This window comes from Podarcis raffonei, chromosome 4 (assembly GCF_027172205.1).
Source record: "Podarcis raffonei isolate rPodRaf1 chromosome 4, rPodRaf1.pri, whole genome shotgun sequence".
Lineage (NCBI taxonomy): Eukaryota > Metazoa > Chordata > Lepidosauria > Squamata > Lacertidae > Podarcis > Podarcis raffonei.
In genome coordinates this window covers 30,390,263-30,415,880 of record NC_070605.1, presented here as the reverse complement: position 1 = coordinate 30,415,880, position 25,618 = coordinate 30,390,263, and the positions used below count along the sequence as shown (strand labels likewise).

Here is a 25,618-nt window from a genome sequence, read left to right as displayed (position 1 = left end):
GATTGCAGGCCTGGATGAGACCCACCCAACCTATAGCAATACCTATCCAAAATGAAAATATCTATTTGTGGGCATAAACACAAAACAGCTGGAGAAGTATCTCAGTGACAAAGCATCAAGATAAACAGTTAAGCAGACAGGCAAATTAGGCTCCTCTCCACATATAGCAACAGGGTCAGAGCAGTCAACCCTTTCCTCTTTGTGAGCTTACACACTACACACTCTGGCACTACAATTTTGTTGTCGCTTGGAAAGTCTTTTAAGTCATGATCAAAATCTCCCAAAGGTGGCATAATGAAACATTTAGGTTCCAAGAACTCTTTTTCATTGCCTTTTGCTTTGTTGGAAATTTGCATGGTTGGAGGTTTCCTTTTTCTGGTTTCTATATTGTAGCAGTTGTTACAATTTAGTTTTTAATACGCTATTGTTGCTCAACAAGAACATAAATCTTATTGTTCTGTGTCATCTACATCAGTGCTGGCGAACCTGGGATCTCCACGAGTTGATGGACTCCCAATGCCATCTGCCCAACGCAGCACAGCCAATGGTTGGGAATGATGGCAGTTATAGTGCAACAGTGTGGGAGGTGTGGCAAGTGCCTCTTCCCTGGCAGTGACTTTTGAGGGTATCAGACTGGGGTCCTTCTCAGCCATACCTTAGAGATGCCAGGGACTGAACCTGGAGCCTTTTGCTTTATTCCTGAGCTATGGTCATTTCCTGTGTCTTTTCTTAATCATATTTTGCTTTATTATGCTCCCCATGATTAAGAGCTGTCAGATTTCATTGGAGGAAAAACAGGGTTCAAACAAGTTGCATATGGGGACATGTCTCAGTGATCCCATTCACTGAAATTCCATCTTGTCCTTGTCGTGAGTTTATGAACTCTATTGTGAAAATGAATGGCTCATCTCTCAGCTTCATTCTTTGGTTTGAAATGTGGGTGTATAGGACAATCCATTAAATGAATGAAATTTTGTCCTGAATAAGAGGCTCCCCTTTTGTGTTTGCATGTCATGTAATAGCAAGTGGCTCAGCATACTACTTACTTAGACATACATTTTATGTACCAGAAGCTCTGGATAAGCACATATTATTCTTCCTGAAAGTGTCCACATACATCTTGTTACAATGGTGGTCTCTCTTCTAAATAGAACCTAATTATTCAAAATCCATAATTCATTAGCTTTCAGAAAGTGCCAAACTTTCCTGGGGGCATTTGAGGATAATATATTCACCCTTAATATTCATTACGTTCTTTTTTAAAAGGGGGAAAAATCTTATTAAAAAAAAGTCACAGTATGCCAGCTGAGAGAAGAAAACCTCATTGGAAAAATGTTTCAAAACTGATTAGTTCTGAAATAGTGTAATAACCTGAAATAAATTGATGAACATTTCATAAAGCCAGGAACTAATGGAATTGGTTTAGGGAGGGAAGAGTGGAACCTAGAGGATTTTGTTTTCTGAACTAAGATATGGCATTGTGTTCCAATGCAATGGTGTACAATCAAACTACTGATAAATCTTTACCCTGTTTTGTGGCATGGCTGTGCTTTGCCTGTCTTTAGTTTATTTATTTATTTGTTGACATTTGTATCATGCTCAATCAGCAATGTCCTCTGGTCCACAGATTTAAAACAATTAAAATACAATTGCAGTTTCAAAATTAAACAAAGCAATGTAAAAACAGATAAAGACAGAAATCAGGCGAAAACAATGCCGTGAACTGCAGAGGCCACAGACAATGCGTTGTAGGGGGTTGGACAAGGGTCTCATTCCAACTTGAATGCTCTGCCATAGACACAGACCACAGCACTAACACTCAACAGTCTCTTGGATTTCTCTGTTAAAAGGAAACCTGTGGATTTCACCCTTGGTACCTAGGGTACCTAGTGGCTACAAAGGGACATCAGTAAGTTAGGAAAGCACATGTTAATGTTGCTGCAAAATGCTCAGAGGGTGGAAAGCTTGACACAATGTACTGGAGGCTTCAGGTTACATGGCTCCAAAATCACGTCCACCTCTGAAACTGGGGACTGAGGGACCCCTTTAGTTAGTACCCTGTTCAGCTAAGAATAAGTCTTAAGAAATACAGGGACATGTCACAACTGGAGAATAAGAGTCTCTAGCAACCATCTAGAGCAGTGATTTGGAACCAGTGGCCCCCAAGGCATTGTTGGGTTCCTAATCCCATCAGCCCCAAAAAGTTTAGCCAATGGTCAGAGATTATGGAAGGTGTAGTCTGGCAACACCTGCACCCCGCCCATGAGCTAAAGCCTTCCTACATGGAACTACTTACTACATGATACTCTTAAAGCAGATATTATGCTTTGAATAATCTAAGGCTGACTAATTACTGGTAATTTTTTCCTGTTACCATGGTGCTAAGAGGATGAGGTCATAGGGTGGTGATTAAAACAATATCTTAGATCTTAGTGAGTTTGTTAAGAGGTATAATACCTCTTTTGTGCAGAAAGAGAAAACTTCAATGATATCTGTGGACTTTCAGCTAACACGAGAGAGGTGGCAGTTGGTCCTAGGAAAATCTACTGGAGGCTTGTTAGGAGACAAAAAAAGTGGGGGATAATTGGAAAGCAATTCATTTTCTGGGTGTCCATACTTGGTAAAATAATAGGGTGATTTTTTTAAAGCATTATTGCCTATTCTGTCAGGATAAGAAGTTTAGGAGTCTTGAGCACTTAGAAGAGGTTGGGGTAGGCACCCCCAAACTCGGCCCTCTAGCCGTTTTGGGACTACAATTCCCATCATCCCTGACCACTGTTAGCTAGGGATGATGGGAGTTGTAGTCCCAAAAAGGCTGGAGGGCCGAGTTTGGGGATGCTTGGGTTGGGGAGACAAAGAAAGGTGCTGAATCACTCCAATCATACAGCTAAGCTTTGTTTGACCTTATAGAGTCTCTCCCCCACTACTTACTTTGAAAAGGGAAGGACAATTCTTACATTGCAGCTGCTGTGTGGCAGGTTACTGGAAATGTTTCCACATGGAAGTGGCCACATGAGACAGCTGGAACCTGTGACAGAATGCTCTCACCACATTGGAACTTGAGTTACTTTTGAGAGATGAGGGAACAGCTTGCTGTTCATCTCCACCTTGTTCCTAAGCCTGTTCTGTACTCTACAGCCTTTGAATGGATGGGCTTTCTTCAAGTGTGGTGTAAAAATAAGTTAATTGACAGACCAAACCTCTCCTTTTTAATTCAAGATGCCCAAGGTGGAGGCTATGTAGCTGTATCTGATTTCCCATCCCTCCCCAGCTCACTAAGTCAGGTACCCATTTACATGCCAGGTGGCCTGAAGAAAACTGGGGTTAAACTAAGTTTAAAATCTCTAACCTCTTTTACTGAATATTCTCACCATTAGGTAGTTAGTATTTTTTCTTTTGTTAAGGGCTTCCTTATTAGATCCTTGATGGAGGACAAGGCCATCAATGACTGCTAGTGATAGATGTATACCATCTTCAAGGCTGGAGGCAGTATGCCTCTGAAAACCAGCTGGTGGGAATCTCAAAGGAAAAGAATGCCTTCATGCCCTACTGGAGGACTTTCCATCTGATTGGCTACTGAGTAAGAGGAGAGCTAGGCTAGATAGGCCCTGGGGCAGAAGACGAGTAGGAGCCTTGTGGAGCACCCCAGCTCTCTCCAGGTTTGGCGAGAGGGGGGCATTCCAACGGCAGCAGAAGTGGGGGTGCTTGGTTGGGGAGGGAAATGGCACCTTCCCATTTCACCTCAGGTTGCAAAACAAACAAGGTCACCCGTGTTATCACTGTCTACTCTACTGCATTTCAGTCATGTCACTTGTGGCTTATATTTTTGCACCATGCTCTGCCAAATCATGCACTTTTAATAACTAGACAATGTGGATTTATTGCAGTTCATGATGTAGCTGTGCTGAAGATATTTCTGATCCCACCCTGTCATCTTCTCTCACCATAATTCTTAAGAGCTTTTCAGTCTGGAAGGCTTTTCTGAATCGCCCAAGTCCTTCTTAAGGACTGTATATGGACCTATATGGTTCACACTGATGAGATTTTGGTGTGAATTATGAGGCCTTGCATCTTCCTTAAAACAAAGTGAATTGGAATGGCTACCCAATAGTTTTGCTGTTTCTTTGGGCTCTTGCTGCAGGCAATTGGCAGTTGCTTTGTGTTTTGGATACTTATATTTTTAACCTTTGCCAATGATGCCATCCTCATGCCTGGCAGGCCTCGTTCAGTGTGCATCATACTGTACATCTGTGCATAACAGAATGAAAAAGATCTTTACTGTGAGGCAGGATTGAAAGACTGTCATTCTTGGGATAACTTACAAACCACAACCATATTAAAATTTCATACTACCAATTGAACACATCGACTCCACCCCACCCCGATGCTTCATTTTGATTTATTGTACTCATTTTAGTTTTGAAAGGGCACTTGGGATGCCATCTTTGTCTTGACCTTTTGCCAGGATGACTAATCTCTCACTGCGCTGGTAATAAGAAAAGTACTTAATTTAATGAGCTGGAAACCATACTAGGGGGAAACATGATGTACCTGATTCTGAAGGCGGCCTGAGCTGGCTTGGTTGAGGACATGCTTGTTACTATTTTGCAAAACCGCAAACACTTCAGGTTTGTTTTTTGTTTATTAAAAATATCCTGAAGACAGTATTTAGAAAATAATTCATATTCCATCTGTCTGTGAATCATGCCCAAAGCAGCTAACAACATTAATTAGTTTTAAAAGATCAGTAAAACAGTGAAAAACATTGCCAAAACTATTGCTATGAGTTGGGGGGGCGGCGGTAGGCTATGTGGCTGAGCCCCTTTCTAATTTCTGGATCCAGCATGGATTCAATTTGTGGAATAGCCAGACTAGCTTCTTGTTGAGGTAATGACCCTCTAAGTATGGCTCTGTGCCAGATGGCAAATAGATGGCCCACCTCCCTCAACTTGTCGGTACTTAGAAAGAAAAAGGCAGAGTTGGTGTGTGACAGGTAGAAGCTGGACACAGGCTGCAGACTGAAGCCTATGCAGCAGAGCCATGCCTGATTTCTTTGTAGGCTCAGGTTGTGTAGATAAGCCATATACAATAAAGACACCACAGTCTCCGCTGTCCCTCATTCCACGGAAACCGAACCCTGGGTCTACACCAGGAATCCCTGGAATCTCACCCTGCTCAGAGATTAGGGTGGCATGCAACACTATTAAAATAGATAATAATAATAATAATAATTTGTTAGATGGAATTTGTTAAGGAGTCCTGCCTTATTCCTGAACTCCTGTTGTCAAGAAAATACTAACACATCTCAGTATGGAGGACAAGACCAAGCAGGGACACTTATATAATTTTTATAAAAGAGACTGCCCCTGTATCTCTATGAGTCTTTCCCAGTTGGACTTGTAGACGTAGCTGCTTGCAGGACTGGGGGAGTTGTTCTCAGCTCTTTGTTGCTGAGTCATTGACTCATAAGACCTGTAGCTTAGAGGAGGCTGTTCCAAGAGCTGGGTGGGTGGTGCCTTGACCAGCCCAAAGACTTTATAAGGCCAGCTGAAAGAGAGATGACCTCCTTTTGGGGGTCAACACTTTTGGGTTGAGATGAGGACAAGGGCACCGCACTATTTAATTGGCTTTTGCTAGGAGTACAACTGGTTGTATTCTTTTCTGCTCGTACTTAGTATGCCAACCATCCCAGGTCTGGTAAGGGCATGAGTCTGGTTCAGGCTCATGTATCAAGCTTTGGTTCATGGGTCCATGCTTCTCTCTCCAGTCCCCAGGACTCTCCTAAGGCCACTCCCCATTCCTCAGGCCTAGATGGAGGATGAAATGTGTTGCACATCTGACTTTTGTTGGTCAGAATGCAGTAAGATAAGATACTCATTTTTTGCTCCACCCACCACTGACATGTGACTCCCAGAATTTTGTGTATGACAGAATGTGGCCCTTGAGCTGGGAAAAAGGTTCCCTATGCCGGAACAGAATAGGCATTATCCTAATATATAGATATATAATACATAAAGCTGTTCTTTAAAGTTGGGGAAGGTGAAGCAGATACAACAGATACTCCTTTTAGTAGCTGACTAATCGGCAATAGAATTTAAGGGGAAACCACCTTTTATGGCTACTTTATACCCACTTCATTTCTCTGTAATATCTTGACAAGTTGGCTTCCCTAGGCAAGAATTAATGTGGCTCTAATTTAATTTTATAGTCATTTTGATTGCTGTATATTTATTTGGCTCAAAGTCAGTGATAACATTTAGAAATAGAAACACATGTTTTTCAGAAATCTGCCGCTAGAGGAACCCTTTGCTCACCCTGGCCTCAAAATGCTGTTTCCAGAAGAAACTTGGGTTTCATCCGCAAGAGGGTTTTCAAAACTTAAAAGCTGTAACCACACACACTGGCCTCATTCAAATGTAACAGTAAACTGTGGTTTAGAGTTATGTGAATGAGCCTGAGACTCGTCAGCTATCCCTCATCCCTTCCCTCCTCTGGTGCAGCTGCAAAGCGGTTGGAAGCTTTCGCTTCCATTTTTAACTAACTACAGTTTAGCATTAAACTAAACAGATAATCTGTAATCATTCTTAACTGGGTAACTTAAATGTCCCAGCTTCAGCCTGCAGCAGATTAAACCCCAAAACTGGATGAACTTGAATGACAACATCTGGCACTCTGCACAAAAAATGCACTGAATGTTTGCAGAGCCCAGTGCTTGTCAATAATAATGTCATTCTAACAATACAAGATTAAACATTCTTCAGTAATAGTTCTGTTGTTATGCATGTTTAACTTTTAAAGCAAAAAAAAAATAAATGTGCATCTGAAGGCAATTCCTGTCATCTCCTTCCCTAGCAGGAGTCCAAGGGCATGATCTTCCAGGTTAGCAAGTGACCAAAGGAAGTCAAGGATTAAATTTGGAGACAAAATGCACACCAGAGGGTGATGATCTTGTGTTGCATAGATAGAATTTTATAGAACATTCTTCATCTGACAGAGGCTTCTCCCATTGTCTTTCTAAGACCAGAATGGAGTCCCTCATTCTGGGCACAGACAATCATTGTCAAAAATTAGACCATCTAAGAGTGCTGCAGTTGCGTAATTTTAGACACTGGCTATAACAGTCTTATTCTAGAGGGTAATGTGTATTCCTTCACTTTACTTCAAAATGTGGTTAGCCAGCCCTGCTCCTGTTCTGTCAGCTGAGTAGGACCCTGGACTTCCTCCTAGACTTTTTGTTTGATGCTGTGCATGACGTCAGTGCTGTCAAGCTAATTGTGCATATCCCACTCCAGAAACATTTTTTGCACTCAGTCCCTGACCTAAGTGGCGATATGAATGATCAAGCCTACTTTTGCATGTCACCTGTCTTGATGGATTGAGGTGACGGTTTGAATGCTTTTAAACTAAATTGCGTTCTAGATGTCATAATGCCATTATACTAATCTATAGTGTGACCACATTTGGACAACAGTTCTGGTTGCTTCACCTCATAAAAGGATATTTTAGGGCCAGAAAATGTTCAGAAAAGGGCAGCCAGAATAATCAAGGGGAAGGAGCAACTCCGCTATGAGGAAAGGTTACAACTTTTGGGACTTTTTAGTTTAGAGAAAAGGCAAGTAAGAGGAGACATAATAGAGGTGTATAAAAATATGCAGGAGGTGAAGAAGGTGAAGAAAGTAAAGATTTCATCCTCTTGCATAACACTAGAACTTGTGGAAGATTCAGGACGAAGGAAAGTAATTGTTCCTACATGCATAGCTAAACTATGGAATCTGCTCTCATGAGAAGCAGTGGTGGCACCAACTTAAAAGGTGACTGTTAAGGAGGATTAGAAAAATTAGTGGAGGAGAGGGCTATCAATGGCTATTAGCCATTATGGCTGTGCTCTGTCAGAGACAAAATGCATCTGAATGGCAGTGACTGTGAGAACACAGTGCTCAGCTAGATAGGTCCTTGGCCTGACCCAGAAGGTTCCTGTTAAGGTCTTATGTCCCTGTTCTTTTACTCCATCATTTCTGAAAAGAGATGGTGATGCGGACAGGGGTTAACAACATCTGGAGTTGCAGGTTAGCCACCCCAGTTTCAAAAGTGAATAAAATGAAGAATGAAAACTATGTATTGCAGCCTATTTTATTGGAAAGGTTAACCTTTACGGTACTAATCTAGTCCCTGCTCCCATTAACAAAAGCACTGAATATTTTTATGCTCTTAAATAGGAATGTCTCTTCTGCAGTTAAGAAAAGACAAGGACTTGCACCTGAGAATTTATGTGTGCTACTCTGCAAGAAAAAAAAATGCTTCTTAAATCAGAATTATATTGATTTTTGCCTCCTTTCTCCTTAAGGAAGCTAGAATTAAATAAACTCATTGCTGTTCTTTTTTTTTTTCATGCAGAGCAATTTTGTTAATTGAACATTGCCTACCTCGGCTAAGATCTTGGCTTGCAGCCTTGGTTGGAATGTTTCTTGTTCTAGATTTTGAAGTGTGCACTAGCCCGTTGCTCGTAGGGCACCAGGAAAAGGAAGAAACCACTTTTTTGCCACTTAAGATTGAAATTCTGAAAGAGGTATATAGAGCGTTTTGTGTCCTAATTGGTGCACTTGAAGCCTGGGCTCCAACATGTGACCCTCCAGGCTTCTCTGTCTGCCTACTGGGACCCTTCCATTTTTAAACTGGAGAAACTGCCATGGGCACCGCACATATCACTGTCCTATTGGCTTCAATAGACTGCTTCTTTCATTGCTATTTTCACAGAGGGAAAGGGACCTTGTGAGCACCAGTGAAGACGTTTGCAGGTGCAGGTGCACCCATGGGTGCTATATTGGGGGTTCTTGGGTTAAATTCACACACATTTTTTACTTCATTTTTGCTTTCTTTGTGCTGGACTCAGCAAAGGGGTGGGGGAGACAAGGTTGGATACTATAACACTTTTAATTCAGTTGCTAATCTTCAAGCTTTTTGTCTCCCATAGCAACCAAGTGAAAAACTGCTAGTCTAGGAGCCTTAGAAAAATAACTTCTGTTATGTTAAGTCACAGCAGTTTAACTATGACCCAGAGTTCTGAAACACTTCATCGAGATCTTCAGAAGCTTGACTATGTCTGTTCATTTGTAATGTTGGGCGAATGAGCTGCAGGCATGCTCTACTGAATTACTCTAAAACAGTGTGGTGTAGTGGTTAAGAGCGGTAGTCTCGTAATCTGGTGAACCGGGTTCACTTCCCCGCTCCTCCACATGCAGCTGCTGGGTGACCTTGGGCTAGTCACACTTCTTTGAAGTATCTCAGCCCCACTCACCTCGCAGAATGTTTGTTGTGGGGGAGGAAGGGAAAGGAGAATGTTAGCCACTTTGAGACTCCTTCAGGTAGTGATAAAGCGGGATATCAAATCCAAACTCCTCCTCTTCTTCTTCTTCTTCTTCTTCTTCTTCTTCTTCTTCTTTGAAATGCTGCTGGGAGTGGGTATAGCGTGATGAAGTCTGGACACATTTCCAACATCAACACAAACCTCCATACTAAGGAGAAAATGGAGTTATGTCATCTTTATGGTGAAGTGAAGTCCTTCCTTTCAAAGCAAAACAAAAACCCAACCGCCTGCTCTATCCATTTTGTGCACCCAAGCCTCTCCTTTGCTCCTGTGGATGTTGTGATTGATTCTGAGAACCTGGCAGCAAAATGTAAGATTGCAGCCATGGGGGTACAAGGAGATTAATTTACCCTTTTGGCCTGTGGCTTCCCTTCCCATGGGGGGCCTGGAGGTTGGGGGTGGGAGCTTTGGATTGCATTAATTTGTCAAGTTCCTTTCCCCCCTGCCATCACTGTACATGCAGCTCATCTCGTACGAGGATTTTGGATTGAAAATTTTTCAGCATGTAATGAAGATAAATCAAACTCCTTGTATTCACAATATGGATTTTTTTTAAAGACCTGCTGCTCCCCCCCCCCAAAGCTGCCTTTATCATGGGGATTTTTTGTCATTCATTTGCAGAAGAAGCCTTTCTCCACTTTTACTATGTGCCGAAGCACAATGAGTCCCATCTGGAAACAGATGTATTAGCAGTCTGTTTTATAGCTTTGTTCCTTTCCTTCATTTCCTCCTGCATTGCAGCAAAATTTCAGATAGTTATGGTATGAAGTAATTAAAACGAATAAATGAAACATCATCTGATAACAAAGCAGCAATCTTCCATCATATTAAAGCATTGATTAGAGGAAACTGTGGATTGTGGTGATGTCTTACTTTTAGGCTGCCTCTTATTAGCTGTGGAAGCTTTCTGGCTGGAATTTCCCGCTAGCTATTTGTTGGCAGCAAGACAATGACAACTTGTACACTCTTAAAAAGATGTATGTCTTCTAAAATCATTTAGCAGTGGCTGTCCCTAGATGTGGCTGCATTTTGAACATTAATTAATTAATTAATTAATTAATTAATATGAATCAAATTTGCTTTTGGAGTTAAGTAGTTGCATAATTGCATTATGCCATTAGAACTGTTCTTGTTTCCATTTCTGTTTGAGAAGTCAGATCCTTTGCTGTCACTTGAGGCTTCAGGTGCCTTCCATCAACTTCCACCGGTAGCCCAGCTGCGCCCTGATCTGGACAGGGACAGCCTAACTACTGTTGTCTATGCCCTGGTAACCTCTAGGTTAGATTACTGCAATGCGTTATACATAGGGCTGCCTCTGAAGACAGTTCAGAAACTTCAGCTGGTGTAGAATTAGACGGCCAGGTTGCTCATTGGGGCAAGACGTTTTAAGCATATTACACCAATCCTGACCCAACTGCACTGGCTGACAATTAGTATCCAAGCCCAATTCCAAGTGCTGGTTTTGATCTATAAAGCCTTAAATGGCACAGGACTGCAATACCTCAAGGAGTACCTCTCTCCATATGAACCTACCTGGACCCTGTGATCATCTTCCGAGGCTCTTCTTCACATGTCTCCTCCATGAGAGGTCCAGCGGGTGGCAACACAAGAATGAGCCTTCTCTGCAGTGGCTCCTCATTTGTGGAATGCTCTCACAAGGGAAGGTTTTCCTGGCGCCTTCATCACACACCTTTAGGCACCAGGCGAAAACGTTCCTCTTCAACCAGGCCTTTGGTTGATTAAACAATCTATGGCCTTTTAACAGTATGGCAGGGTGGTTATTGTTTTGTTTTGGTTTGTTCTTGTTTTTATTGTATTTTTTTAATCTTGCATTTTTATGGTGTGAACCACCCCGAGATGTATGGATGAAGGGTAGTATACAAATTTTAATTTTAATAGTAATCATAATTACAATAAATAGCAATACATATACAATTGAATACATGCACATCACATCTATCCCCTTTTAGTGAGATACTTAACCACAACTACTTAAAAGAACCATATACTGAAAAGGAAATTATTACCACTCAATGCAAATTATAAGGTATGCCATTTCAAAAGAAGACATCTAATTTGAGTATTCCAGGCTCATGCTCGTGAAGTCACCATCACTATTTATTGAACCATTTTGGAAGACCGGCATACAAATGGACTGAATAAAGTCACCTTATACTGGCAGAACTGACCCTACCGTTAGGCAACGTGAAGCAACTGCCTCAGGCATCAGATGCTAAGGGTAGCAACCTCTGGACTTTTCTTCCTAATCCCCCAGGCTCTTCCTCTCTGTTGGAGGACAGAATTGTGCACATTATGCGGCCTGTCCTAACTTCCTAAACTGGTTTGCTGCCTCAGGTGCAATGGAGGTTGAAGTGAGATTCAACTTCCAGTGAAGTTGGCTTTTGTATGTGGAATGGGAAGTGGGCACCATCTTGTCCTTCACCTCAGGCAGTGCAACACCTTGGACCGATGGACCATTCCTGCATAGTGGGTTAAAAATGGCTACCTGAATCTACTTACTGAAGAATTAGAAAGCTGAAAGGAAACTGATTGCCACCCGCAGGGCCCACCTGGCACCATCAAGGTTAAATCAGAATTGGAATTGATGGATGCAGAGAACTTTTTCTTCTTGAAGAGGCAGGCATGAAATGGCCAGCAAAATTTTAGGCGTCTTTGGCTCTGCAGGGTGTACGCTCCCCCAAGAGCTGTCATACTGTCCCCAAGCTCACCTGATATGAACTTTCTGGACACCTTCCCATCCTCACAAATTAACGGTTTCATTTTCCAGATTCACACTGTTACTTCTGCCAAAGTTGTGACAAAAGAAAAATAAAGTAGGCAAAGGCAATTTGTATTATTTAATCCAATACCAATAAGCCACACTAATGAAAAGGAATCAAAAATGAAATGCTTAAGAACGAACAATGACTAAAGGACAAATAGAAAGGAAAAAGAAACAGAAGGAAAATAAGGAGTGTTATTCTGTAGCAAAACAGATATATCACTAGCTAGCTAGATATATCCAGTGCTAGTTATGCTGAGAGTAGACCCACTGAAATAAAGGAACGTCACTCATTTAGGTGTATTAATGTCAGTGGATCTACTTTGGGTAGAATTTAATTGGATACAACCCATAATTTCCTTTGTTATTTGGAGGAAGAGGGGAAATTAAGCTTGGTAGAATTTGGGACATTGTCTTATTTATTATTCTGCAACTGTTCAAAAATATACAATATCCATCAAACAATATAACTAAAAATGCTATGTGGGCATGGGGGCATTAAGCTTGAAATGAATCCCCCCAAATTAGTTTCAGCTCTAGAATAATGCTTGTGGCAAGGGCATTGGAATAGCAAAAAGGATGGGGAATATCACAATTTTCATTAGTTCACCTAACATAAATCCATACTCATATTATATTTCCAAAGTATGGTCTTGCTCTCATTTAATATAACGTATAGAAACCTAAGTATAATTCCTATGATTTTTTTTTAAGCTTTAAAGTGCAATAAAAGGGTTGAGCCAAGAGTTTTCTTGGTCAAGCATCACTTCTTGCTGCAAAAGCACCCATTTAATTCACAAAAAGACATCTTGCGTAGCTAGTAAATTTGTGAACTACTCTGCCAGGCATAACATGCTTTGCTGATGGCAGTGACTCATTTTGTGGAAGGTCGCCAGCTTCAAAGGGAACACTGACTTTTGCCAACTTTCCCCCCCTGAAGCTTAGCTCCAGTTTTTCTTACAGAAAGACACCATCCGTTTTAAAGCAAATCTTCTCATTCAGTATCATGGCTGATATTGTAATTTATGACTCTTCCTGCATTAGAAGGTGTTCTGCATTGTGAACACAACTATGCAGACCCTACTGTTGCTTAAAGTAACAATAGTTCACTGACTGTTCGCAATACAAACAGTTTTACAAAGAAACTTTATTCGTTAAACTGGTGGCCTGAAATACGAAGCCCATGCAAGCAAAGAAGAGAAGTATCCTTCCTCTCTGTTTCATTTTCTCAGTCCCTCTTTGTTAAAAATAAAATAAAAAAATCTTTATTTGAATTTAGTCCCTTGTGATAGCAAAAACACTTTCCATTCTAACATTTATCAGTTCCTGCAAGGGTTGCAGATCAAGTGAGAGACTCAGTCTCCACCATCCATTCCCTCAACCTTGTTTTAACATGGACTTTTCTGCTTGCTCCAGCTGATTAGCACAGATGGGATATATGAACAAGCTTTCACCTAATGCATCTTCTGTCTGGCATTGATGAGTGGTTTGTTGAAACCTGCTTTAGTAGCTTCTCCTGAAAACTCCCATGGAAATAAATGGGCTACACACATCAGGCACAACTATTTGAAATAATCCAATAGAAAGCACTCTTACCCTCATTACTTACCCTAACGAGTATGTTTAGGATTTTGACATGCCATTTCCCCTCTCATCATCCTTAAAGTATGAAGTATGCAGCTATTAAGCAGACACTGGGACGTAAGGTTCTTTCTGACTAAAAATGTTTTAGTGCGATGACTAATTGTTGCACTTCATATATATAGCATAATAATATACGATTGCTCATGATTCCCTGCTGCTATGCTGTAGCTTCAGGAAAGAAATGCCTGTTACTGCAGGAGCCCTGTGGGGCAGGGAGCACCTGTTGTCAAGTACTGTGCACTGCTATCCACAAGATCCTAGCAGCATAGAGTTGGAAGAGAATCCTGAGGATCATCTAGTCTGACCCCCTGCAATGCAGGGATCATTTGCCCAATGTGTGGCTTGGCCCCATGACCCTGAGATTGAGAGTCTCATGCTCGGCTGACTGAGCTATCCACAGGATGTTATTTACTGAGTGCTATGATGTTCAGCTTCCCAGACGCTCTGTGTGTGTAGCATGGCTCCCTGCCATAGCACAAATTCACATTTTTACGCATCAGGTCATGCTAACATGCAATAGAGCTGTGCAGTCATGATCCTTCACGAACACAGCATATAAAATAGTTGTAGTTCTCATGTTATCAGGAATCATGTCCAGCCTTTGTTCCTGAATTTGATAACGGTTTGTGTGTGTTTGCTTACCCGTAATACGTAAATAGCCACTGCTGCTGTGCAGTGTGACCTGGCATTTATTAAGGAAGAATACATATAGCATTTGTGCAGGTGCCCTGTGTGTGACGCAGGTGGCACTGTGGGTTAAACCACTGAGCCTCTTGGGCTTGCTGATCAGAAGGTCGGCAGTTCGAATCCCCACGATGGGGTGAGCTCCCATTGCTCGGTCCCTGCTTCTGCCAACCTAGCAGTTCAAAAGCACCTCAAAGTGCAAGTAGATAAATAGCTACCGCTCCAGCGGGAAGATAAATGGCATTTCCGTGCGCTGCTCTGGTTCGCCAGAAGTGGCTTAGTCATGCTGGCCACATGACCCGGAAGCTGTACGCCGGCTCCCTCGGCCAATAAAGCGAGATGAGCACCACAACCCCAGAGTCGGTCACGACTGGACCTAACATTCAAGGGTACCTTTACCTTTTAGGTGCCCTGTTGGGGAGTGAGTAGCAGTGCAACTTGTGGATGTGGGCCAATGACATCACTAACCTAAACTGGGCGCTGCTTGTGATTACTTCAGTAGCTGTCATGCCTCCCCATTTTTTTGGGGGGGGGTGAGACCAGGGATTCATAAGAGGAACTGCACTGGGATAGAGGTCTGCAGAGCCAGCTCCAGAAATGCATGTGTGCAAGGAACCCGTTCTGCCAGTATCTTTTCAGCCCAAGAAGATCACATTGCCCTCCTCCGACATGGAGATCTCCATCCCTAGCAGAATTACAGTCTCCCCATATCCTCCAGAGTCAGTAATGTCAAAACTAGGCCTCTTTAACTACAGACACAAAACTAGCCCCCTAAAATGGTACTGTGCTTGTACAGTCATACCTCATGTTACGTTTGCTTCAGGTTGAGTGTTTTCAGGTTGCGTCCCGTGGCAACCCGGAAGTACCGGAAAGGTTTACTTCTGGGTTTCGCCGCTCATGCATGTGCAGACGCGCAAAATGATGTCATGCACATGCGCAGAAGCGACGAATTGCGGCCCGCAGATGCGCAGACACCGGTTGCATTCCTTTCAGGTTGCGAACGGGCCTCCGGAATGGATCCCATTTGCAACCAGAGGTACCACTGTATTTAAGACTCAGTTGCCTGGTGCTGAAAGAACACTCAAGTTCTACGCAGCTGTCCAGGGTGCTGTTTGAATCCCAAATCCTTAAGAACATAGGACGAGCCTGCTGTAACTGGCATAGCTAGGTTCAGCGTCCTGTTCTGATGGTGGCCGACCAGATGCATGTGGGAAGTCTGCACGCTGGACATGAGTGCAACAACACTCTCCCCATCTGTGATTCCCAGCAACTGATATTCAGGGAAATGATGTCTCTGACACTGAAGATAGACTAAAGGTTTTTGTTTTTTTAAAAAAGTAAAAGACCCCTGAATGGTTAAGTCCAGTGAAAGGTGACTGTGGCGTGCAGTGCTCATCTCACTTTCAGGCCAAGGGAGCTGGCGTTTGTCCGCATGCAGCTTTCCAGGTCATGTGGCCAGCATAACTAAACTGCTTCTAGCGGAACAGGACACTGTGATGGAAGCCAGAGCACCCAGAAACACCAGGTGGACTATAGCTATTTTGGCTAGCAGCCATGAATAGCCTTGTCGTCCTTGAATCCCTGCCTTGCCTAGGTTTTTCCTTGCTCTGTTTGCCTGAACTTCTGGCTCCCTGTCCAGCCAAGGTAAAGTAGCAAGTGCTGCTTTCTCCCTCACCTTACTGGCTTACATTATGGGGGGGGGGAGAAAATGAACCCACAAAATGAAGCAAGTATGAGCAGAGCAGATGTGTGCATGAGCTGACCACTTCCACTAGCACTGATAGATAATTTGAAGCCCATAGGAATAAACAAACACTGCTGAATTCAGGCTCATAATGTTGTGTGTTTGGCTAAATGGGGGTAAGCCAGCATCCTTTGAGAGACAAGTGAAGCAGAGTCAGCCTGATTTGAGTGATAGCCCCCATGGAAATGGCACACAGGGTTCATGTATGTGAAGTAGCCGTGACCCTGCTTCCTCTCTACTCTCAGCAGTCCAACTTCAATGCAATGTTTGCAGAAATAAAGGAACAGAATTGGGCTGTGAGTCATTTATGGCTTCCGTTCCTCTTGCAGGTCAATAAAATGTGTTCTTTCAAGTCTTATGTTGCTTTTGGAAGGTTGGTAGTAAGGACAACAATAGTATGGCGTCAGTAGTTGAGGCGTTGAGGGGGGGAGTGCAAACCAGCCTGATTTTTTTTCTTGCTTGTGGGTCAATGCCCAGAAAAGCAAGGAACAGGGCCAGCGCCCCCACCCTTTAGGTGGTGGTGGTGGTGGTGGTGGTTTTAAAGCAGGACAATATGGGTGGGTAAAGAACTTTAACGTTGGATTCTAGCCTGGAAGTGTTCTGAGCTCCAAATTTTGACCCGGCATCCTTGACTTCCAGGTTCCTTCTCATGTCCAAGAATATTTTATGTCAAACGCTGACAGCCTTATTACAAAGAATTAAACAACAGTTTGCTAAGAAACCCTATTTTAATTAAAAGCATGCTTAAAAAACAAACAAAAAACCTAGAATGGTGGGGATCTCTTTTGTTCCCAACCAATTACTCTTCACAATTAAAAAGTAAAAAGTTGTTGCCGTAATAGTTTATTTTTATTGCCCTTCAGGGTCTGCAGATGCTGCAAAATTGATATTGATGCCATCTCAACGATAGCAGAGATGGCATCCCAATACTTTGAATAAAATGACTTTCCAGCAACCAGAGACATTTTTGATCCTCTGTATGGCTTATCTTTGTACTACAGACATTTTCAGAACCAAGAGAAAGTCTCCATCTTTCAGAAATAGGTTTTTAATAACCTTGGGGAGATTCCAAAAATTAATCCCTGCCACACAAACAACTTCACAAAACAGAAAAAGGAAAGAAAAAAGATGGTTGAGGATTAGGCTTTAGCAGAGCAAATGTTCTGTGACAAGGTATGATCTGGTTTACAAATAAGCATTTGGTTCCACTGGTAACTCAGATAACACTTCTAGAAAGGCGGGGGATCTAAATCTGCTAGGGCTGTTCACTTCTAACTTCCTCCACCATAGTTTGATTCTGCTTACTTTACATTATATAGTCTGTTAGAGAGATACTACAGGACTGAAAGATTTCAGATGAGGGCAATGCAGAGAGCAAGGTTAGTTGGATTTTAAGCATTTTAGAAATTACTCTGCATTTTAAAGGTTTTTCAAAAACTTTGCAGTGTTGGAGTGCATTCTCCTTTTTCTTCTGTTTTCATTATTTTTTTGCTAGCACTGACACCATATTGACATATTTTCTCTCTGTTGCCTTTGCTATGTATTTTTTTTATCATCTTTATTTTATAGGGAAAAGCCTTCAGTGATCTAACACGTTTGAACTTGTGTCCTTTACAAGGTCAGCATTATGAGATAATGCAGGAAATTACTGTTTTGCAGCCTGATTCATTTGTTTTTTATTTCATGCGGTTGGCTCAATAGACTGATTATTATTTAGCATCTGTATTATTTCAAGTTTTTCTGTAAGTCCTTTGTATTGTAAATTTCACTAGCATGTAATTAAATCTTGCTCTTCAAGTACTATGAAACTTCCTGTCCCCTTCAGTCTAAACTTTGCTCAACTATTGTTGCTCCAATCTGGAGCAGAAGGGTGTTCTACTCACTTCCCCTATTCCTGACCACTGTGCACCTTATCAGAGTGGGGGGGTGGAGACTTCCTTCTCTCTTCAATTTGTCTATATGCATTGTTGTCAGCAATGCTGCTGGGGCAGGTCGGCAGTAGACTGGAAACTGTGATTTATTGAAAAAAGATGGTTCAGGAGAAGAGGAGGGGACCCTGCATCCTTTTAACGTATTTTATGTGTGAGGGCCAACTTATTGGTTGGTGACTGCAAGAAGTTAAGGTTAGAGTTTCTTTTCCTCTGATACAACTGCTATCTGAAGTATTGCTTGAGGTTCAGATTCCCAAACAGATCACCTGACAACACTGCTTATAATTCCCCACAATAATAACTGTACTTGCTATGCAGTCTCAAGAAATTGGATCTAAGCATATATCGTATTTAATGTTTATCCAGTCTTGACCTTGATTGTCTGCTACCACTCTCATGCCCAACATTGCTCGGGAGCTCAAGGAAATCAGTGCAGCTTTGAAAGGGTCAGTCCACCATCTTCATCAAAAAAAATTGCCATTGTATCTAAATAAACGTAGATGAAAACCTGTTCCTTGATTTCAGGAGCCATCATGCAAAAATTGGTTATGATATCCAAATGTACATGGTGTTCAAATGCATAGTGAACAGACAAACAACTATCAAAAATATATAGTAAATAATGTTAAGAATTCTACTCAATATTGATCCAGAGCAGAACTCCAACATATAGTTTGCAGAGTAAAAGACTTAGCACATTGCAGGATTCCCCCCAAAATAGGCAATTGTATTTCTTCCAGCAGAGTATATTACTGTTACTGAAGGTAAATGAGCATAATGGTCACAAATTGGCACTGTCCATAAGAAATGCAGTTGTAGCTGACTTAACCTAAACTTACAATAACTTATAATAAGACTTAAACCTGAACACTAAGTATACTTTGTACAGAACACCACACCAGAAGGAAAGAAAGAAAGTGAAACTCAGGCTCCTTCTGGCCTGTTATTATAGTCAGCATGAGCTTAAGTGAAAAAGATAACAGAACCAGTCCAAACCAGCTGTTCAGCTTCTCTGAAGGAATAACCCAAACATCAGGAACCTCCTGCCTGTTTTCTAGGCAGAATAGAAACTTAACTTGTGGGCTGGAAACTTCCAGCTTGCACTAGCTTACATCACACAAAGAAGCTTCCAGAACCCTCTTGAGTAAATTAGAATAGGAAAGATCGCTACACATCAGAGCAATACTTTCTTCACCAAAAAATGCAAACTGACAGATAACTGTTCAGAAAGTTTAAAAAAGGAAGTCAACTTTCCAAACACTTTTTGGAGCTGTTCAGCTATAGTTTGCTTGATTTCTGTGACTCATTGTGTTTATTTGTCCAATATGCAATTGTGCATTTTTTCTAGTTTTTGGCCCCAGATACCTTTGCTACTAATATAACATGCTAATTAAAATATATTCACAACTGCAGAAACCTACTTCTTTCCACCCACCCTATTAACAATATCTCAAACAGAGGAATGCTAGTACCCTTCTACAAGCAAAGTTATGCCTTTCAAACAGAACTACTTATCCTTTTTGCAGATGCATCAAGTATGCACTGGAGTGATGCACCATCTGCTCATAATTTTATAGGTAATTTTGTTTAACAAGCCACTTAGCAAAACAAAGGCATTCTGGAGCCTTTGAGATCCAGCTACCACATGTGTGGTGTCAAGGTACAGCCCACAGGAGCAGAGAAGAGCTCGCCTCTGGTAGGTGAGACAGGAAGCCACACAACTATTTTAGGTCAGCATCTGTTTATTATCTAGATTCTAGAACACAGGCCTGGGTGTCCTAATCAGTAGGGAATTTAGTGCTTCTGATACATAAAAGGAACTCCATTTCTCCATGAGCTGAGGTGCAAATTAAATACAGTTTTGCAAAAACAAGTCATGATACAGTTACCTGCAACTGCGGACAGGAATAAAGCTCTATCTTGGTCTTATCATGATCGTTGTGTGCTGATTTATCTAGGTGAAGAGTATATGAGTATCACAAATGGACAAAGCAGACTGGAAAATAAAGGAGCTCTTTAGCTGCTTTAATTACTTATAGGCAGTCTTCTGGTCTCCTCATGAGTAATATAGCATAGGTACTAAATTGCAGGGGGGTTTTATGATTGTTGATGGATGATGGACCCTGAGGTGAAGGAATCCGTGGTGTGATGGAGACAGGGCTTCATACCACAGCCCATTTTTAAGGGGTTCCTACCCATGTTGGACTGAGCAATGGCTGACACTCAGTCAATCAGAGCACAGGTCACTGATAAAGCGGTCCTTGATTCAGCACCAGGAGTGGATAGCTTTGATGGTTTTCTCACCCAAGAGGTGTCCTGATCAAAGCAGAGAGTGCTGGTCAGTTGGAGATGATAAGTCATAGCAGCAACCTTCAGGGGTTAAGCTGGAGATGTCCTCCAAGATGGAGTTGAGCTTTCAAAAATTGAACTTGTGAAACTTCAACCAGAGTGCCTAGTAAGCCCAGACTGGTAGATCCTCCCCTGAAGGCTAGCATACATATATATTTCCATATTATCATCATCAGTAGTATATTAAAACCCACCCTTCAAACCTAAGGTTCCCTTGGCAGTACGCAACGTTTAATTTAAATACCATCTTGCCAAATACCCACATTTCTTTTTCTTCTTGCTGTTTTACCTGATTTGTCTGCTGATTTATTTTTGATTTTCATCATGACTGAAATTTGTTGGCTTTTAATGGACACTTCATTTCTCAAATTCTCAGTCCAAGAGCCATTTTCAGGCATAACACAGAGCTGTGTATGCATACGTAAATTCTAACCTGAACATCTTAGTCTCGCATGGGATGGCAGTTTCATAGACACATTGATTTTACTGATTTCTCTTAGGAAGAACTAGAGTGTTTCCTTCTGCCCGTGATAAATTCTGTGTGCTTTGCTATAAGCTGCAGTTCACCAGAGAATTATGTAAGGGCAGCAAACCTGTTTCACTTTTCTTCAAGCCACTCGTGACTGATTTGCAGATAGGAACCTGCATCATCTTATGTGGCCTAAACACTTTCTCAAAAATCAGAACTGACTGCTGGGAATTGTAGCTCTCTGAGTGGAAGAGGGGTTTCCTAACAACTCTCAGCACCTTTAACAAACCACAGTTCCAGGAATACTTTGGGGGAATCCATGACTGTTTAAAGCGGCATCATAGGGAAATGATTAATTTTCTTCATGAGCGTAAATCACTCCATGAATGAGCAAAGCCAACAGGTATAGTGTCAGCCGATCCAGTTGTTATGGTAATGGCCCAGTGCCGACTATATAAGTGATAAGGCATGTCAGCTCATCTGTCTGGGGTCTTGTGCTGTGTGTGTCGGGGTCAGTCTTGTGAAGTGAGTGAGTCTGTCTGTGTTCCATCTTGAATTGCCAGAACAACAGAGATACTTTGTACTTGCATGTTTATATCTGCAAAAGTCTACAAGTTGGATGTAACAATATCAGGAACTGTTTTATTGAGCCTTATCTTCTGCAGCAGTAAACTATTTTGGACCTTAAGCTGCCTCTGTGTAGTGACTGGAACTGGACACAACTTCCACTGCATGGGTATCTCACCTCAGATTCCCAACATTATCTAGGTATGACAGACATTTAGTATCATCCACTGACACAAGATTACAATGCAGAGTGTTGGCGATGGGGGAGTATATTTTAAAAGCAAGCTGCACCATGATATGATGTACAAGTAGTCATTGTTTAACATGGGTAGCCATTGTCTTGCCCTCCAGTAGTTGCTGGACTACAACTCCTATCAGACCCAGCCAATATAGCCAGTGTTCAGGAATGAAGGGAGTTGGAGTTCATGAACATGTAGAGGTCATCCTGTTGTCTATTCTTGATTTAACAGTTAATTATCCACTGGAGACTAGGATACTTGTGTATATTTCTTTATGAAGGAATTTAAAGGCAAATAATCATGCACGTTCTGCCCACAATTTGCTAATTGAATGGTGTTTCTTTGTCTTTCAGAATGTCGGGTCGTGAAATCCACTTCCTATACCAAAATAGCTTCAACACCACGTAGGAGCACTACCAAGAGTCCTGGTCCGTCTAGACGCAGCAAATCTCCAGCATCCACCAGCTCAGGTAAAGGAGTCTATGTAACTTTACATAAATACACTATTGAAGGCAAACTTTCAAGGGCCTGCTTAGCATAGTTGCTCCAGGCTTCATAAACTGTGGTTCATAAAGCTGGGAATTGGCAGTACTCCTTCTCACCTTCATTTCTGGGTTGTATTAAACCACAGTTCCCTGTTACATCTGAAGTGGGGAACTCGGATTTAACTGATATTAAAAACTGGAATAATGTAACTTAAAATATCAGAATAAGCCTGTTAAAGATTTCATATCAGTGTTCATTTATATGTACTTTTTATTCAGTCATAATAAATTATTTTGGTTATGTAGGTTTTACTTCTGAATTGTTTTTATAATGGTTGTTTGTATTTAATTGCATTTGTTTGTTTTATATTGGTTGTTTGTATTTAACTGCATTTAACTAGAGTTTCCTGATTTGGACGTAACTGAGAACTCAGGTTTAATGCAAGACAGAAAGGAAGCACTTGGTCCTGATGCCCATTGCTGGCTATGTAGGCCATAAAACATTACTCAAACCAGGCCAGTGTCTCTATTTTTGTTAACATATGACTGGTTTTGGTGTGGGAAGGTAATTTCCTTGCATATTCAGAATATTACATAGTATAATATATTTTTGTTGCTGCTGTATGGACTGTCATTTCTGTTGTTGATTTCTGGGCTTGTTACAATTATTGTTGTTTACCTGTCAGTTTTATGCTGGACTAAATGGGCCACTAGCATGATCCAGAAAGCTTTTCTTATGTTCTTATAAATTTGATTATTGGCCATGTCAGTCTTAAAACTGTGTGTAACCATGAAAACAGAAATGAACAAAATATACATCTTCATAGAACTGGCACTCCTCGCATTTAAGTTGTGATTATTCTTTTAAAAGCATACATTTATTTTCATGCCATCCTAAACACATTTCTCAAAACACAGGTCTAGAAAAAAAAGCCCTCTGTTTTCCCCATTTTCTCCTTATACACTGCTTGTGTTTGTATATAGGTTGGGACAGTGAGTTAACTGTGCACCATTGCCTTAAGATCAACTTCCCATTCAGACTCTTCCCTTAGCCTAGTATAAGTCTTCCTGCAGGTGGGGCACCATTGCCATTCTAAGAGAACAAGGGAGAAGTTCATGGTGAGCTCCGGCACCTATTTTTCTATTATTATTTTTTAAAAACGGCACTAGGTAGAGCCAAATTCATTAGTCAAGGTTCAATAGGCTGCAGTTCCTTGGGAAGCTGAGCGATTTACTTGACTACAGTTTTGTTGCCAAATGGTCTACAAATCACAAAGCTTTCCACACCTTCCTTGTATATTTGAATAGGCTGGAATGTAGTCCCCTGACACTTGATACAATACTAGTAGCTGTCCTAGAGATGTCAAAATTAATTTTCACCACTGCTGTTTTTGGACATTTTCACGTCAGTCAAAACTGAACCATGTCAAAATTTGAACTGTGTCTAGAGGACATAATTAATTGGGTGATATATAAATACCATAAATAAACGGTGTACTCTTCTCTCCCTCCTGGCTCTGGACTAGAGACCATTTTTAATAATATAAAGAGGGAAGGGATATATGAAAGAAATTCTGTGCAAAGCAACTGCTTTGTGTGATAGCTCCATGGTAAGGCCAGCACCAAATGGATTTATTTTTAAATGGTATCCTGCATTGTCTTAAAAGTAATCACTGTGAAATATTAATTACAGTATATAACAACATATAGCCATTAGTTTATATGATTGTAAGATGCGAGTTGTCATGGAATACCTTGAACTGATTGCAATAGTTTTCATATTTTTAATGTGAGTGGATGTTTAAATTTAAATATGGCTAAATTTAAATATGGCTAAGTGTATAGCTTTGACCAAACTGTGGGAGGCAGTGGAAGACAGGAGTGCCTGGCATGCTCTGGTCCATGGGGTCACGAAGAGTCAGAGACGACTAAACGACTAAACAACAACAACAAGTGTATGGCATAGATTTTAAACAGGGTTATAAAACTATTATTAGTTTGCTCAGTTGATTTCCTTCTGCTGCAGTGGAATGGCTGATCTGTAATCGCCAGCTGTTTCTTCTGATAGTGGTTTGTTTCCACCAGTTTCCACATTCTGTCCTTGATCCCACAAAAAATCATCATGGCCAAGTCCCAGTGAAACCAATGATATAAACTAATCAATTCCGGTGCTTTTAATTGAATTTTGTCATGAGCTGTACCTGGACCCATATCTTTTTTGCACTATGGTATTGTGCCTTTGCTATTGAAGGGATTACCCCTTATTGAGTGGGATAAAGTTAAATAAAGTACAGTTTTGTTTCCAGTTGTGCCTCGGCTTTAATTTATACCCAGAACTGGGAATAAGTTGCTTCAGGAACCCCAACATCAAGAATCCTCACTGCAGATTCATGGTATATGCTACCACTCATAAAGAATCCCTGAATTCACACCTGATTTATACAGGGAATGATCAAGGCTGTATCTCCTCAGCATCAGTCATGTTGCCCACTCCCATCTCTACTGAGGGAGTTTGTCAGATGCCTGTCCCCCAAGAAGAGACCGTTATTCAGTGGAAGAGTGCATGCTTTGCAGTTCTAGGCATTATCATCACCACCATCTCCATTGCCCTTTAACTATCTGTGGCCTTTTAGAAGTGGCCAGGATGTTTTTAATGTATTCCCTATCCCCTTGGTTCAAATGTACCTGTGCGGGTTTTGTTTGGTTAGTTCGTTGAAAGTCACTCTGGGTTAAAAGTGACAACAAATTTAATAAATAATAATATCCAGTTAAAAGGGTGACTTAGCAGGTGATGGTGAACACCTTTTCTAAGACTTCTGAGGGCAACTGCCAGTGACAGTAAACAATACTGCATTAGATGGGTATTTAGCCTGATCTGCGACAGAGGAAGCTTCTTAATCCTGGCTGAGTCAGACCAGTGTGTCCATCCAGCTCATCATACATTCTCTACTTTGTACCAACCCCTGGCTATGGAGACATCTCAGGTTCCCCAATTTTTATATGGATCTGAGCCCAGATATCAGCTTTCTTAAATCAGGGGCACTTTACGGTTGGGGACCATTCAAACATTCATCCTCCACCGTCACCTGTATTATGAGATGGTACATTCCCATAACCTAGTGGTGGACCTTGGGGGGTCTCAGATTTCAATGGCGCCCTGTGTAATGCCAAAATTCAGAGCCCCCCCCCCCACTTCTTACGCTCCATTCTAAATCATAGTTGTGGCATCTCCTGTGGTGCCCCCGAGGCTCAGAGCACAGTATGACCAAACCATTCACACACCCTTAAATCTGCCTATGCATAACCTGTCTGCCGTGTTACAAAATCTGAATGTCTAGATTTGTCCTGATCAGCTCAGAA

General features: G+C 41.5%; 1 protein-coding gene across 4 annotated transcripts in view; it reads left to right on the top strand.

The window, feature by feature from the left end:
- DCLK1 (doublecortin like kinase 1) overlaps positions 1 to 25,618 on the top strand; it is a 207,411-nt gene that overhangs the window by 104,990 nt on the left and 76,803 nt on the right. For all 4 annotated transcript variants that reach the window (XM_053386045.1, XM_053386044.1, XM_053386046.1 and 1 more), the window contains exon 5: positions 22,127 to 22,243. In XM_053386045.1, coding sequence (XP_053242020.1) covers positions 22,127 to 22,243 — 117 coding nt within the window. The remainder of the gene's footprint in view (positions 1 to 22,126; positions 22,244 to 25,618) is intronic.